Source organism: Mytilus californianus, unplaced genomic scaffold, assembly GCF_021869535.1.
Source record: "Mytilus californianus isolate M0D057914Y unplaced genomic scaffold, xbMytCali1.0.p SCAF_3, whole genome shotgun sequence".
In the NCBI taxonomy this organism is placed as follows: domain Eukaryota; kingdom Metazoa; phylum Mollusca; class Bivalvia; order Mytilida; family Mytilidae; genus Mytilus; species Mytilus californianus.
The window spans coordinates 17,651,094-17,669,145 of NW_026262679.1; the positions used below are offsets into that span (position 1 = coordinate 17,651,094).

The 18,052-nt window shown below is 32.4% G+C and overlaps 1 protein-coding gene and 1 pseudogene across 2 annotated transcripts in view; both read left to right on the forward strand.

Annotated features, from left to right (window-relative positions):
- Positions 1 to 18,052, forward strand: part of LOC127734032 (dmX-like protein 2) — a 132,442-nt gene that overhangs the window by 29,717 nt on the left and 84,673 nt on the right. For both annotated transcript variants that reach the window (XM_052243591.1, XM_052243590.1), the window contains 5 exons: positions 2,601 to 2,785; positions 3,270 to 3,500; positions 4,079 to 4,236; positions 5,258 to 5,370; positions 10,311 to 11,115. In XM_052243591.1, coding sequence (XP_052099551.1) covers positions 2,601 to 2,785; positions 3,270 to 3,500; positions 4,079 to 4,236; positions 5,258 to 5,370; positions 10,311 to 11,115 — 1,492 coding nt within the window. The remainder of the gene's footprint in view (positions 1 to 2,600; positions 2,786 to 3,269; positions 3,501 to 4,078; positions 4,237 to 5,257; positions 5,371 to 10,310; positions 11,116 to 18,052) is intronic.
- LOC127734034 (uncharacterized) lies at positions 11,321 to 17,785 on the forward strand (annotated as a pseudogene).

The following is an 18,052-nucleotide window of genomic DNA, read 5'->3' on the forward strand; positions in this document are numbered from 1 at the left end:
TTGAACGTTTTTAGAAAAGCGGTAAGAAAATTCATGAAGTAAATGCGATGAAACAGTCAACACAAGTTCGTCGATGCTATGAATCTAGTGTGAATAATTTCGACAGTTTGAAAATGAGGCCCAACTTTTATGTCCTCTCAAAATTACCGAAATTGTGTGAAAAAATTCCAGATCCTTGTACCAGATACAATATTTTTCAGAGATAATGGAAAAAAAAATGAATACATTTGTTTGGATTCATGTCAATTCTGTAAAATATCCTAATTTTTTGCATTATCCCTTGTACATGTTGTATGTTTTAAGGCATCTGACACTTATATTTGAAATCTTATTGACTTATTGCTATGCTTTGAAAAATGAAACTGAATATTTTAAAAGTTTTACTAATTGTTCATGAATGAATGTACTCAAGTATTTCATAACTGTGAACAGTCATTACAAGGTTCAAAATAAAGTCCAGAATATTTAGTAAAAAAATTAAAGACATGCAATTCATTTTATTTTAAAAACTTCTCCATATTGAATGATTATGTTTATTTAAATTGAATTTTATGATTTATTTTATCCACTAGTTTAGTTATTTAGCATGTTTTAATATGAAGGTAGGTTATTTTCTTTGTATGTCTGTTTATTACAGAAGCAGTTCAAAGTTAAAACTAAATAAAATTAAAGAGATAACAAAAAGTATCAAACCAGAAAAGAAAGCAGACATATCAACATTTGCTGAAATAATTTCCGACAGTGATAGTTATATCTGTATCTCTGAGCCTGATTCTTTAGACAGTGCAGATAATCAGTCTGTGTTAAGTGACACATCCACCACACCATTATCACCAATCAGTAAATCATCAATGGATTCACCGACTTCTCCTACTAAGATTACGTCAATAAACTCAGACTATGTTGTTCAACAAAATAAAGCTGACATTTCTGATTCCACAAAACTGTTTAGAATTAGACCTAAACAGAGGAGTTCCTCTGCTGACTCTAAAAATAGTTTATCAATTGACTCAAAGAGGAAGTCAGCTGACTTTTCTGATACCTTCACTCAAAAGACTAGGTCTCTAGGCAACAGGGCTAGGTTGTCGTTAGGAAATTTTGAACAAGGTGGCTCAATTACGACACAGTACTCAATGTCAGCCAGGAGCTTGTTCCTCAGTAAAACTGAAGCCACAATGTCAAGGTTTTAATTCTATTAATTGCTAGTTATTGCAACCTTCTTTTATTTTAGAATACTCTGACCAAATGCACTGCCCATATCCTGTATCACAACCTACAATTACCTATTGCCATGATATACCTATTTTGTGCTAATATAAGGTTTTTGAAGCTAGAGATTTTTTTTTACTTTAAGTAGCAAACCCTAAACTGAAAGGATTTATAATTTTAGATCTTAAAGACATTTACTATGATACTATGATCTTCTTATTTTTGTTAGAAGAGGAAAACAAATGCCATTTATAAAACTAGCCAAAATTAATCCAAAGTGCATTTGATTAGTAGAATGTCATTTTCTTTTGTTGTTGAGTATAGATCTAAAATTTAATCCATTAGCCTGTCATACATTTTGTGATCAGCTATTCCTCTTAAAAAAAGGTTATTCATAGGCCTCAGACACTATTTTCTTACCAATGACCACTGCCTTTCCAATCTGAAAAAATCATTACTCTACATTCTACAATCATGACAATACTTTGTCTTTTAATATAAGAGAAGGCCAGTCAGACTTTGTTGTATTATTGCTCTATCAGCTACAAAGTAAAATGAATACTATGCGATTAAGCAGAATGTTAAATTTAAATTCTGACATTTATGAAAAGACTCCTGTCATGTGAAAAACAATGCAATGATACAACAGACTTTGTCTGTAGTACGGGTGTGGGTGCACTGCTTTTACCCATTCTATTACCAGAGAATCTACCTATACCAGGATATTACCAGTTAAAAGTCAGCAATCATTTCAGCTAGAAATACAATTCTTCTGGATAGTGGCCAGATATACATGCTAGCAATAAAGCTATTTCTTACCTCACCACCTCAGTTTGGGTTATGACATAATTGTAAATCACTATGTTACTTTCACTTTCAGCAAAATATGTTTAAAAGTATTTATAGATTTTTTGTTGATGTTAAATTTAATGTAACAACCTTGTTGTTCTCTTTCAGCTAGAAATAATGTATAGTTATCATAATCAGAAAACATTAAAAAATTGTTCATCAAGTCAATTAAATACTCATTTGATATATGTTGAAATGGTGAATTTTCCTTTTTACAGGATCTTTTTTTGATGTGAAATTGTATTGGTATACAAATTTAAAGTATTTTGAATAAACTTTGATGTATAAATCAAACAATCTATTATCTTAGAAATAAACTGGTGTTAATCAGACAAGGGAGACAATCTGTTAAATACTGTTATTTTATGCATTTCCATTTAAAAGTAAATGTAAGATTAGCTTCTTACATCTTTTGATTTATATCACCTTAGTGTTAAAATCCTATCGTAGGAGTTTATAAAATAAAGTAGCTTTCTTTATAAAGTCGCTCTGGACAGGCTTAAAATGAATTAAACTAATGATGAAAAATTATATTATTTCAGACATGCGATTCACAAGAGAAGAAAGCACCATAAGTTTGGACCAGAAACAGTAATGAGTGTACCACATTTAGACAGTATGGGTACTTCTCTAAGTGTCCATGACTTTCATAAGTTTGCCATTCATCAGAATGGAGTATGTCCTACTCTTCATTTCCATTTGGCAGGCAGTATTAACCCAGAAACAGGTAAGCCTCACACACTCATCTAGTTAGTATTAATAGTTCTTTAAATTTCGTTGATACAAATTTCATGGATTGAGGGAAATTTGTAGTTTCGTGGATAATTGATTTCCTGGTTTTGCAGAAGTTTGTGTAAAAGCTTATAAAAAATTTATACTTTGTTGAACATTTAAATTCATGGTTTAAGTTTTCCCATGAAATTTACAATAATTATTGTCCATTATTAACAATGAGCAAAACCCATACCTTTTAGCAAGCTATAAAAGGCCCCAAAATGACATTTAAAAACAATTTATTACTATTGTACATTTAGATATACATGTACCACTTTTACCAGTTGTCATGGAAACTAATTATATTACTATTTCACCTTAAAATTCTCCACTTTTGCCAGTTGTCATGGAAACTAATTATATTACTATTTCACCTTAAAATTCTCCACTTTTGCCAGTTGTCATGGAAACTAATTATATGATTATTGTATTCTTAGATATACCACTTTTACCAGTAGTCAATACAGATGGTGATGTCCAACACAACTTTCAGCTTCACTGGTTGAACAACAAAGAATTGCAGTTTACTATGGAGGCTGAAACCATACTCCAGGAAATGCATAAAGGCACGATGTATGAGGGACAGATGGATAATCCTGACTTTAATATTGGATCAGATAGTGATCCTTATTCAGGTCATGACCTAGATGACCAGGTCGATATGGATGGTAAGTGTAAAGGTTTGACATTCTGATTATAATATAAGTCCTGATATGGTGACGATTTTGATAGAAACTTCAAAGCTAATCAATTCAGATGTAAGACCATTTTGACAAGCTTCTTTTGAAAACCTTAAATTCAAAGCAAAGTCAGGGAAAATAATTTTCCTTTGTTTTTAAACAGAATTAAAGCTGACTTTATAGTTGTTTTTTTTATCAAATTGATTTTGATAGTTTGGATATTGAAACCTAAAAGAATTTGTAATTTCTTCATCTTATAATCTTTAAAGGAGTAATGCTTTTCCTATCAAGGACATCTCCTATGCTTACTAACAGAAAATCAAGTTGGAGGCTTCAATTGAATAATATATTAGTGATATGAGAATTACAAGATTTTTAAAGTAGATTAAACAGAAAATCAATTTTCCTTAAAATTTTGAAAGATTTTACCAAAGGAAGACAAAATACAAAGGTATAAAGAAGCCATTACAAATACAACTATAGATATATCTCTACACATACAATTATATAATTACAAATTAAAGTTGTGTGAATGCATTTATTAATCTTTTTTTTTTTTGATATAGTTCATGCAAAGAAGAAAAAGAAAAAACATTCTAAAAAGAAACATAAACTGAGGAAGGAAGAATTAAAACTAGGAAATGATTGTGAGAGCCAAAGCAGTATACAGTCTAATGATGGCTCGGACGGAACAGGAAGTACTCCTACGTCACCTGAGGTATCAGTAAGTTTTATACTAAGCATGCAGGTAAGAGGTACTAACAACATGTTACTAAATATAGAAACAGGCAGTACTCCTACGTCATCTGAGGTATCAGTAAGTTTTATACTAAGCATGTAGGTAAGAGGTACTAACAACATGTTACTAAATATAGAAACAGGTAGTACTCCTACGTCATCTGAGGTATCAGTAAGTTTTATACTTAGCATGTAGGTAAGAGGTACTAACAACATGTTACTAAATATAGAAACAGGCAGTACTCCTACGTCATCTGAGGTATCAGTAAGTTTTATACTAAGCATGTAGGTAAGAGGTACTAACAACATGTTACTAAATATAGAAACAGGCAGTACTCCTACGTCATCTGAGGTATCAGTAAGTTTTATACTTAGGATGCAGGCAAGAGGTACTAACAACATGTTACTAAATATAGAAACAGAAAGTACCCCAACATCACCTGAGGTATCAGTAAGTCGTATTATAAGCATGCAGGTAAGAAGTACTAACGACATGTTACTAAATTTAGAAACATGAAGTATCCCTGCTTCACCTGAGGTATTAGTAAGTTTTATACTAAGCATGCTGGTAAGAGGTACTAAGAACATGTTACTAAATGTTGAAATTGGTTTGGAAGTATTCCTAAATCACCTGAGGTATACAACATGTTGCTACATCAACCAAGGTATCAATAAGGTTTTATACTTAGCACGGAGGTGTAAAAGGTACTAAAATAAAGTTACTTTATATAGAAATTGCAATACATCTTTTAAGGTAACTTAGCATGGAGTTTAGAGGTACATGTACTAACACTGATTGATCAAATATTTAGTATTTCTAACAAGTACAAAGTATTAACATTATATTTTTTAAATGAATGGGGCAGAGAAAGTTATGTTTGATTTTTAAAAAAGATAAACATTATAAATGTATGATGTTAAATAAGTTTAAATATTTTTGTTCATTGTTTAGAACTTTATAATTTATAGAATAAACTATTGTTATATATAAATGATGTAAATTACAGGGTTCAGTGATAGATGCTTTAGATAGGAAAATAGAAGGACTACTGAGAGACTGGCACCAAAGTCCTGATATGCTGTTTAGTATACATCCTATTGATGGTAGTTTTCTTGTTTGGTTAGTATATAAACTTATTGGGTTTTACCATTGTTGAAAGCTGTACAGTGACCTATAGTTGTTAATTTCAGTGTCTTTTGGTCTTTTCTGGAGAGTTGTCTCATAAGCAATCATACCAAATCTTCTTATTTTTATAATTAATGGTTCAATCTAGGGATTGCTGTAAGAATAGGGTATGGGGAAGTTTATCCAGTTATAAAGACATGCTCCAATGTTATGAGGTAGTTCATTTGATTCCCTAAAACTTTTTCTCTTGATTATTCAAAATGACTTTATGAATTTTTAACATTCAGTGAACTACTGTTATATACTTCAGATGTCTTATGACTTTTGTCATTGTTTATTTTGAGGGTAAGGATAAAAAAATTATACTTTGTGGCCTGGGATCCCTAACATAAAGGACTGAAATAACCAGTGAAACGTTTGTACAGACGTATGCAGGATTAATGAATGCATATACAAGAAATACTGTCCAGATGATTTTCATTTTTAATTTGCAAGATATTATGTTAATGTAAAACAATTATAATAGTTCAAATGTTTACACAGTGTGCCAAATGATATCAATTCCAAATATTCGATATTTTATCTGTAGTTATGAATGATTTTAGTTTGTTTCATTTCTTTTGTACATTATACCTTTATAATTACATTAGATGTATGTTTCATTATTATACGTTATTTTGATTGGCTAACAGCAATCTCGCGTCATTCTTCATTTCAAAATGAATTGCATGAATTGAAACATACATGATGACACACGTTTCCACAATAAAATGCACAGGTAAATAAAAGAAAAACTTGATAGTAATCGTGTTAATTCATGATCATTGCAAAAAAATGTAATTATAAGTATTGAATGCTTCTTTTGGTAATTTCATAGGGTTGTAAAAGCTTTGACCGTGCGTACATTTTTAGAATGAAGCGCTTCTGCGCTTCATACAAAATTTACTTTGGTCAACGCTTTTACACCCCAATGAATTTACAAAAAGAAGCATTCAATTTTTAAATGACATTACATGTGGAGCAGGTATAATGACATAAGGTATACTGTTATCAATCCATTTGTCAATCATAAACATGTCATAAACGTACTCAAGTGTGCATTGAGCAGTGGAGAGTTGTCTCATTTTTAATTTTACCACATCTTCTTAGCTGACTATGCGGTATGGGTTTTGCTTATTGTTGAAGGCTGTACAATGACCTATAGTGTGGTTAACTTCAATGTCATTTGGTCTCTGATGGAGAGTTGTCTCATTGACAATCATACCACATCTTCTTATTTTTATATTGAGCAATTTACTTCAAACTTTACCAAATTATTAATAATGGTTGTAAGAGATACTGGTCCGAGTACACAGTTATTTCGTAGTGCATTTCTTTTAGACAATAAATGAAAATAAAAAAAATCCCACCTGCGCTTTCTCAATAATATTTTTACAGTGTGTTGTACTACTTTTGGGACAAATTATATCAAAATTATAGAAAACTTCATCGGCTCTAACTCAAAATATGGACAATTCTATGTTAAGGGGGTCTTGAAATCTTTTGACAGCTTCCGAAGTGCTAATTTTTAACCTTTTTCAGCTGGACCAAATCACTACTTTACTTTACAATTCATGACCCAAATTTCTTTACAGTGTAATTTCATCCCCCTACTTGCTATTTGAGGCATAAAACATGAAGGAATACATTTGGAAGGGGTACTTAAAAAATTGGCAAGCAACACACTGTCCACACTAGGGACTTTATTTGTGGACAACGAAAATCAAAGGACGATAACTGTGTACTCGGACCTAATAGGATAGAAAAATTTGACCAATCTTAATAAAACTTGGTATGACAAAAGCTTAATAAATTATTAGACTGCTGACAAAGTTTCATGGCAATAGGATATATATTATAGACAATATGATAAATTCTATATTCAACTTCGCGTGTTAAATTTTGACGTTTAAATTGAAAAATTTCAACTATCAACATTTGGGGCTTTAAAAATTAAAATATTGCAAAAAATTACATTTTAAAGGCCTTAATATATGACATATTATGTATTTAAAGCAAAAGAATACTCATTTGATTTATCAGACTTATCACAATTATTTAAAAGTCAATTTTATATGAGCCTGTGCCAAAAAATGGAGGTTTTCCAATGAAGGGGGCCTTACATGAAGATGTATTATTTTCCAGCAATTTTAAATTTGTGGAGTTTTTTGGTTATAAATAATCCTTACATATGTATTAAATGTACTTTAAATGGAAAGAAAAATTACAAATAGCATACCATATTAGTATAAAAGGGTCTTAAGCCAAGTAAGACTGAAAATAATTTAGGGTCAATTTAGGCCGTAGCACATATTTACATTTAAAAATGCATACTGAAGCTATAGGAAATAAAAATTTGTGTCTTTTTTATAATTTCTATACTCAGGTTACATGATACAATAAATCTGAGCATAAAAGGACTCTTGCATTCAACTTTTTTTGCAGACAGTATGGTCTGATACAAAGATTTTTCACTTTTTAGTGAAAAACTTGCATGCAATTTTAGCCTCAGCAGGCTTATATTTGAACCACTTGCTATTTAACATAAGAAAAGAAAGATACTATGTGAAATGAAACAGGTACAAAAGACATTGTGAAGTGCTTTTAATACAAATTTAGTGAAATCTTTATTATGGACTTCAACTTTTATGTACCTAGGTCCTCACATTTAACTTGATCCAAACAGGCCGTTACACGAGGGTCATTTATACAACACATTTTTCACATATTGTCTGAGATAATCTTATTTTCTGTAGATTCAGAGTTCACAAATGAGTAATACAACTGGGTTAAAGCATAGAAACACAAATATTGACACAGGAAAACCTGTCACATAGAAAGTCAGAATGCCACTTATGCATCAAAATTGAAAAAGCTTTGAAATGCTTATTTTGACCATATAATGCCAAAATGGGTAATTTTTGCAGAATTTCTATCAAATAAAAGTTTAAATCCTTTAGTTTCATGCTATCTGACAAATTGACACCATTAAATCATTCAGGGAAGTTGCCAAAGTACAGATTCTATATTTACTGATTTCGCCTCTTAGGTCCGAGTACACAGTTATTTCGTAGTGCATTTCTTTTAGACAATAAATGAAAATAAAAAAATCCCACCTGCGCTTTCTCAATAATATTTTTACAGTGTGTTGTACTACTTTTGGGACAAATTATATCAAAATTATAGAAAACTTCATCGGCTCTAACTCAAAATATGGACAATTCTATGTTAAGGGGGTCTTGAAATCTTTTGACAGCTTCCTAAGTGCTAATTTTTAACCTTTTTCAGCTGGACCAAATCACTACTTTACAATTCATGACCCAAATTTTTTTACAGTGTAATTTCATCCCCCTACTTGCTATTTGAGGCATAAAACATGAAGGAATACATTTGGAAGGGGTACTAAAAAAATTGGCAAGCAACACACTGTCCACACTAGGGACTTTATTTGTGGACAACGAAAATCAAAGGACGATAACTGTGTACTCGGACCTACTGTTAAGTACACAGACTTGTGCCAAAAGTGAAAATGATTCCAAGATAGCTGCCACTCACAGTTGTCAAGTACCTGTCACTTTCAACCTTTGTGATTATATTAATAAAATCATCTATACTCACCTAACATTTAATGATGTTTCCTTTTGCCATAATCACTTGCCTCGAACATATCGGAACCGAGTCATAAAGTTTTCATATGAATTCTAAGGGTATATTTGTCCATATGTTACAAATTGTTGTCTCTATTTGAGCCTTTGTGGTGAAACTAAGTGCCTGTTTTTGCAGTTTAAGTTTACTTTTACCCCACATATTCTCAATTATATTAAGGTCTGGACTTTTGAACTGGGGCATTGTCATCTTGGTATATGAAATTGTCATCAGGAAAATGAAGAGCAATAACAGGCCAAACAAAATTGTGAACAATCTCATTATACTTTAAAGCATTAATATTACCAGTTCTAACAGTAATAGTACCAACACCGTCATAGGTAATGCAGCCCCAAAACATCAAACTCAAGCATGTCCCACAGATTGGATTTAAGCAGGAAGGTGTCCATTCTTCATCTCCAGACTAAAACATGATTATCCATTCCGATTTCCACCTTACATTCATCACCATAGATGACTCTTCTCCAAAAACCTTCCACATTTTTGTGCCTGTTCAATTTACACCATGCCAGCCTTTTTTGACATTTGTAGCACAGCTGCACGAATTCTAATGGATTTTTTTTACAACACACTTTTTATAACCCTCTTCATACAATTTCCTCTGAACAGTATGCTTAGACATGAGTTCTTCCTTCAATTCATTAAAAACAGCAGTTATTTCATGAAGTGGACGTTTTCTCTTTGATTTGACAGTGGTGCAAAGTTTGCGAGTATCCTGTGGTGTTATCAGATTTGGTCTACCCATGCTCTCCTTGTTTTCCAAACTCCCTCGATTGTTAAAACCATGTAGAACTCCATAAATGGTTGGAAGTGGATGTCCTGTTTGCCGTGCAATATCAGGTCCTTTCATACCAGCGTTATGCAATGCTGCACTGGCAATTTTCTCCAACAATGACAATTCCTTTTGTTTTAGGGCTATTTTAAAAACTATATGAAATGTTAACAAAGCACATGATTCCAAACTTGACTGACCTCATAACTTTCATTTTGTGCAATAAGAGAGATAACTCCCAACTTATTTACAGAGAAAACTGCTTTTGAAGTTGTCACTTCCAACCCACAATTGACATGACGTTGTTAAATTATCTTCACTTTTGGCACGATAGTGTACTTTACAATTTTCACTTTTGTTATTAATTTACCAAATTATCACTAGGCATTTGTTTAAAAATATCCATAAAATTGCAGATTGCCTGACTTAAATTATGATCCTTGGCTTTATATTACAGGTTAGTGGATTGGTTGGATGAATATAGTCCATATTGCTTTCGGCAGGCACAAGTCAGCTTTTCTTCTCGTTTACCACATGCTTTCCCTGTAGCTGATGCTCGAACAATGGCAACTAACTTGATGTTATATTGTAATTATAGTAAAATGGATATCAAATCAGCAATGAGGCTGACAGAGAGTAGGTTAAGTTCAGAGAAAATCCCTTCTCAACCTGCACCAGCCTCAGGAAAAAGCTCTCCTGGACAGAATGATAATATGCTGATTCCAAACGTTTTAATGATCTCAAAACATTCAAATGGAAGTCTTAACCAATGGCAAATTAGTTTTTCTGATACTTCTAAATTTTCTACTGTGGTTAGTGTGGCACATGCCTCTAGAGCATGTGGCCATAGATTTAGGACTAATAACGCTGCATGCCACCCTGTATTACCATTACTGTTGACAACATCCCATCACAATGTTCCAATCAAAGACAGTAGTGAGGATTTAGATACAACTGAGGAGGAGGATAAGAAAGGGGGCATTGAGTTTTGTAGTGAGTTAATATTGTGGAGAGTTGATCCTGTTGGGCCATTGTCAAAATCAGGTGGCATTGTTGAACTAGCCAGGATTAATGCCCCAGATATTTCTGCTTTTATAGATGTGGCCTGGGTGCCCACACTGCTTCCAAGCTCTACATTAGGTACATATAGTAATTCACCCAGTGCTTTGTTTGTGGCTTCAGATGGAGCTTCATTAAAGATGTACCAAGCTGTGATAGATGCCAGAACCCTACTGTTAGATTCACAATCTACAAAACGGGAGGTTAGTTTAATGTTGATATGATAATATCAGATAGATCCTCATAAAAAATGTTTAAAGTAAGAACCTGGAACTGCTCAAATCACCTTGGAATGTACCGAAGTCCTAATTATATAGTGCAAAACACGAAAGAAGTGATTAAAATACAATAATTTGGGTTAAATGTTGTTCTAACTGATCACAATACACATTACACCAGCCAGGGATGAGTTTTTAAAGGCAGTGCTTTAATGCCTTTCTAGTTGCCGTGTTAATCTTTCTTTCCGCGATATCCAACTTATCTACGTGGGGGGTCATTAGGCTCCAAGTAGATCCGGAAAATGTTGATTCTCTCCTCTTCTTATTGTGATATAAAATGTTTTTTGTTTCATTTCATTTACATTGGGAAATAGAGAAACGATCATTGTGTTTTGTTAGTTTTAAAAACTTTTGATATATTTGTATTTTACATTATAAGCAGTCAACCGATTGACAAACTAGAATTATTTGAATTCCGTGTGCAAAGAGGTCGGGTTAATTTCGAGTGTTATCTGCCATCTAGATGTTTATAAATAATTTCAGTCGTTCATATAATAATTAAAGGTCGACTGAACATGAATTATATTATACAATTTAAAGCGCATTTCTGTTTATGCACGCGAACCCGTCTAACGTAATTGTTATTTCGCGGTTATATAAAGTAGCAAATTATCGTTCCTGAATAGGTGGCGCCGTGGTAGCCGATCCTGTTATTCAACTTCCGGTTTCTGCACTGTGCAACTATTACAGGTGCATTTTTAATTAACGATGCCAAGTACATGTTGTTGTGTACCTGGATGACATTTAAGAGGAGGACATGCATTTCCAAATGACTTAAAAAGAAGGAAAAGTTGGATCAACGCCATGGCCCATACGCAGATTGGACGAGAACACGATGAAATCGTGGAGTCCATCTCAATCAGCTGTTGTTTGCAAGGCACATTTTACTGAAAAAGACTACGTGCAGGAAACTATTCATGGTAAAACTCTATTTTCTTTTTAAAATATATAGTTATATATGTAATCGCCATGCGAATAAACCAAAGTTTGTTTACAACCGCAGTTATCGTTTTAGAATAAAAGGGGGTGGTTAATTCAAGACGTCATAATTTTTTGGATTACGATTCAATGTGATCTGTTTGAGATTTTTTGGTGCTTGCTACAATTATAATGATTTCTTACAAGAGGTATATCATACTGAGAATTATTTTAGCAGTAATTATGCTTATGTAGTAATGACAGGAATGCATAAGCTATGCCTCATAGACTTTCTTGAAAAATATCAATGACAATGTTAAGAATCCGGGTCCGTTCGCGCCCAATCACGTTCGCCCCCATGCACGTTCGCCCCCCTTTCACTTTCGCACCCTACACGTTCGCACCCTACACGTTCGCGCCCAATTTTTATTGGTTTTGTGTTTAATAATTTGTAAACGAGTTTTGGTAAGTGTATTGCTATAAATATATATTTTTTCATTGTTTCTAAATAAAGTGAGATTCTGACAAGGTTTTTTTTGTGTCATGGTAAATGGTAAATGTATTGCTATTAACATTTTTTTATACGACCGCAAAAATTAAAAATTTTTTGGTCGTATATTGGTATGACGTTGGCGTCGTCGTCGTCGTCGTCGTCGTCGTCGTCCGAAGACACATTGGTTTTCGCACTCTAACTTTAGTTTAAGTGAATGGATCTCCATGAAATTTCACCATAAGGTTCAATACCACGAAAGGAAGGTTGGGATTGATTTTGGGGGTTATGGTACCAACAGTTAAGGAATTAGGGGCCAAAAATAAGCATTTTTGTAACTTTCAGACAATAACTTGTGTGTAAGCGTTTGGATATTTCTGAAATTGTACTACAAGGTTCCATATCACAAAGGGAAAGCTGGAATTGAGTTTGGGGGTAATTGCCCAAAACGTTTAGGAATTGGGGGCCAAAAAGGGGCCAAAAATAAGCATTTTTCTAGTTTCCAGACAATAACTTGTGTTCAAGTGTATGGATCTCTCTGAAATTGTACTGCAAGGTACCATACCACAAAGGGAAGGCTGGGATTGAGTTTGGGGGTGATGAATCATAAGGGGGTTCAAAAAATTGGGGGGGGGGGATTTTTTTTTTTTTTTTTTTCTTCTTTTTATTCCTTTTTTTTTTCTTTTAAAATTTTCCATTTTAAGTTGGTTATTTCTGATTTATATTTAAAAGCAAATAATAATGATATGGTAGGAGATACACACCAAACAGGATGTGTAAATTATTATATAAAAAGTATTGTGCAATAGCAAGAAATTTTCAATTGCACAGTATTGCACAATAGCAAGAAATCTTCAATTGCACAGGATTGCGCAATAGCAAGAAATCTTCAATTTAACAGTATTGCGCAATAGCAAGAAATATCCAATAGCACAATATTGCGCAATAGCAAGAAATTGTCAATTGTACAGTATTGCGCAATAGCAAGAAATATTCAATTGCACAGTATTGTGCAAAAGAAGATACTTCGTATAAATTGCTTATTTCTTGATCAATTTCAATGGGGTTTTATTCTTGAATTCTTGGGGTTCTTTAATATGCTGAATCTAACCGTGTATTAAGTTTTTGGATTTTGGGCCCCGTTTTTAAATTGGTCCACATTGAGGTCCAAAGGGTCCAAAATTTAACTTTGTTTGATTTCTTCAAAAATTGAATTATTGGGGTTCTTTGATATGCCGAATCTAACCGTGTATTTAGATTTTTAATTTTGGGTCCCGTTTTTTAAATTGGTCTACATTAAGGTCCAAAGGGTCCAAAATTAAACTTAGTTTGATTTTAACAAAAATTGAATTCTTAGGGTTCTTTGATATGCTGAATCTAAACATGTGTTTAGATTTTTGATTATGGGCCCAGTTTTCAAGTTGGTCCAAGTTGGGGTCCAAAATGAAACTTTGTTTGATTTCAACAAAAATTGAATATATGGGGTTCTTTGATATGCTGAATCTAAACATGTTTTTAGATTTTAGATTTTTGGCCCAGTTTTCAAGTTGGTCCAATTTGGGGTCCAAAATTAAACTTTGTTTGATTTCAACAAAAAATGAATATATAGGGTTCTTTGATATGCTGAATCTTACCATGTATTTAGATTTTTTATTTGTGGGCCCGCTATCAAATTGGTTCATATTGAGGTCAAAAGGGTCCACAATTAAACTTTGTTTGATTTCATCAAAAATTGAATTATTGGGGTTCTTTGATATGCCAAATCTAACCGTGTATTTAGATTTTTAATTTTGGGTCCTGTTTTTTAAATTGGTCTACATTAAGGTCCAAAGGGTCCAAAATTAAACTTAGTTTGATTTTAACAAAAATTGAATTTTTGGGGTTCTTTGATATGCTGAATCTAAACATGTGTTTAGATTTTTGATTATGGGACCAGTTTTCAAGTTGGTCCAAGTTGGGGTCCAAAATTAAACTTTGTTTGATTTCAACAAAAATTGAATATATGGGGTTCTTTGATATGCTGAATCTAAACATGTATTTAGATTTTAGATTTTTGGCCCAGTTTTCAAGTTGGTCCAAATTGGGGTCCAAAATTAAACTTTGTTTGATTTCAACAAAAATTGAATATATGGGGTTCTTTGATATGCTGAATCTTACCATGTATTTAGAATTTTTATTTGTGGGCCAGCTATCAAATTGGTTCATATTGAGGTCAAAAGGGTCCAAAATTAAACTTTGTTTGATTTCATCAAAAATTGAATTATTGGGGTTCTTTGATATGCCAAATCTAACCGTGTTTTTAGATTTTTAATTTTGGGTCCCGTTTTTTAAATTTGTCTACATTAAGGTCCAAAGGGTCCAAAATTAAACTTAGTTTGATTTTAACAAAAATTGAATTCTTCGGGTACTTTGATATGCTGAATCTAAACATGTGTTTAGATTTTTGATTATGGGACCAGTTTTCAAGTTTGTCCAAGTTGGGGTCCAAAATTAAACTTTGTTTGATTTCAACAAAAATTGAATATATGGGGTTCTTTGATATGCTGAATCTAACCATGTATTTTGATTTTGGACATTGGACCATAATAGGTAAATTAAAAAAATTGAAGTTCTTAGACCACATTCTTTCTGTGTCAGAAACCTATGCTGTGTCAAATATTTAATCACAATCCAAATTCAGAGCTGTATCAAGCTTGAATGTTGTGTCCATACTTGCCCCAACTGTTCAGGGTTCGACCTCTGCGGTCGTATCAAGCTGCGCCCAGCGAAGCATTTTATTTTCATTGTTTTTAAATTAAGTGATATTCTGACGACCAGTATTTTAGTTTTGTGTTGAATAATTTTTAATCATGTTTAGGTAAGTGTATTGCTCTATATATATCTATATATATACAAGTCTAAATTGAAAACAACGTTCAAACCTATGATTGCGTTGGATAAAAACCGTTGGCCGCAATTTTTATACGTGTGCATGTAAAACAAATATATATATATATATATAGATAAATAATTTTGTTTCATTGTTTCTAAATAAAGTGAGATTCTGACAACGTTTTTTTAGGTGTTGATAAAATCTTAATCATGTTTTGGTTAGTGTAGTGCTATAAATATTTCTTTTTTATTGTTCAAAAGGAAATGGGATTCTGACAACGTTTTTTTTTATATGTTGAATAATTCGTAATCATGTTTTGGATAGTGTATTGCTATAAATATTTTTTTTCATTGTTTATGAATAAAGTGAGATTCTGACACACATGAGATCAAAGGAGCCAAGCTGTTAAAAACAATTATCTTTCATGTTTTTTATTTAAAATCTTCAAAGTTTTACTCATACCAAGCTAAATACATGCAGTATTTACATTTAAAGCAAGTTAAAACAACCATGACAACAATCATGATTTTTAAACACCCAACAATAACATCATATTAGGCTGTGTATAAATACCAATTAGCAGTAATCATACAAATTAACATTTAATAATTAATCATCAAATCAATTTAAAACAATATTTCATTTAAAAATTCCCGAATTTTTATTTATGAAAATAAAAATATTTTACAAAACATCTAAAAATTTATCAGGTTTTTGAATAAAAAAAGGGGGCGAACGTGTGGGGTGCGAACGTGTAGGGTGCGAACGTGTATTGGGCGCGAACGGACCCGATACCCAATGTTAACAGGAACAAAACAATGACATGCTGTCATCTATATTATAGTTATTTAGATACAAACAATGTATGTTTGTTGCATATGTCTCTCATTGTTTGTCCTCATTAGAGCTTATGTTTGTATGTTTGTCAATATGCCGAATCAAAATAAAGTTTTACTTACTTACTTTGGATTTACATAACATACATTTTGATGTACATTGATTCAGGCTAACATAGTTTTATCCAGATTGTAATGAATAAATCTAGTTAATATTTTGCCAGGTAGTACAAAGTATGCATTGCTAATGGAAGTTCATTTAATTATCAAAAAACTAATGTTTTATAACCTTTTTCAGGGCGCAAACCCACCATACAGAGACTAAGGTCTACTGCCATTCCCAGCCTATTTTCCTGGATTAAGCAAGAGACTGAATCGTCCACAAAAAGAAAAATCAGGGCAGTTTCCTGTGAAAACAAAAGAACTAAACTTGATGAATATTGTAGTAGAAATCTAGAGGAAAGTTTTGATTGTAAAGTTGGTTTTCCTGAAGAAGTCATTCATACTGCAGACAGGATTTATGACTGTCCACCACCAACTGCCGAGCTAATGTTGAGCTTCACAGATGGAATTACGCAAACACCATCAATGCCTATATTTTCAGCAGAGAATTTTGAAATGAAGACACGTGACACAGCCATGCATTTTTATACCGGTTTAGAGTTGTATACTAAATTTTTATTTGTTTTCACCACACTTGGTCCAGCAGCACATTGTTTGAGATACATATATTTTCAAATTGATAGGGTGTCATTTGAAAATCAGTTTTTTTATGACTTTGATGAAATTGAGGCATTATACAACCAACTTTGAACTGTCTAGATTCTAGATTGAAACTAGTGTTAAGAATATTGTGTAAACATGGATTGTTTTTATGTCTAAACAGTGGCGTGAGGCTAACACTTGGCCATTAAGTGGTTTAGTCAGGTATTTTTCGCCATCCAACTTCAAATTAAAGTTTCCTATAACTTGAATTATTATTGACAGCACAGAATATCCCGTGATAAAACCTAAAGCTCCTAGAGCTCAGGCAACCTTTTCATCATATAAAAACAGAAACACTGAAAATACTTGTATGTTCGACACCTGGTGGTTTAGTCAACTATGTCTCTAATGCATATGTTGGTTGTACCAGTGACTGTGAAATAGTTGAAAGATGTAGAATAGTTCAATTATGTGATCCAGGTGACAGTGTGATGGCAGACAAAGGTATAAATGTGCAAGATTTGTTTGCTCACTTTTTCAAAAAAAGAAACAGAATTAGTTCCAAAACTCTTATACGGGATAGAAAAGTCTCCAATTAACATGTGCACATAGAGCTAATTATTGGACTTGGCAAAACATACAAAATTCTAATAAATCCTATGAATGGAACTGAAACAAAACTTTCATCTGAAATAACATTTAGTTGTTTTATGTTGTGTAATTTTAGAACTTGTATTGTGCCAAAGGATGCATAAATAAAAGTGACACAATGAAGTTTGTTCTGATATATATATATAAATATTATTAACAATTACATGCACATGTAAATTGTAATGCATATAAAAATAAGGAGATGTGGTATGATATTCAGTGAGTTTATCGAACCAAAGTGCATAAGAAATGGGTTAAGCAGTTACAGGTGTTACTGTCACCGTACAATCTCCAACAATTAGAAAAACTTGTACCGTGTAAAAAATTTCAGAGATCTTACAACTAAGTTTGACTTTGGTGAATTGTTTATATCTGTTGATGTAAATATAA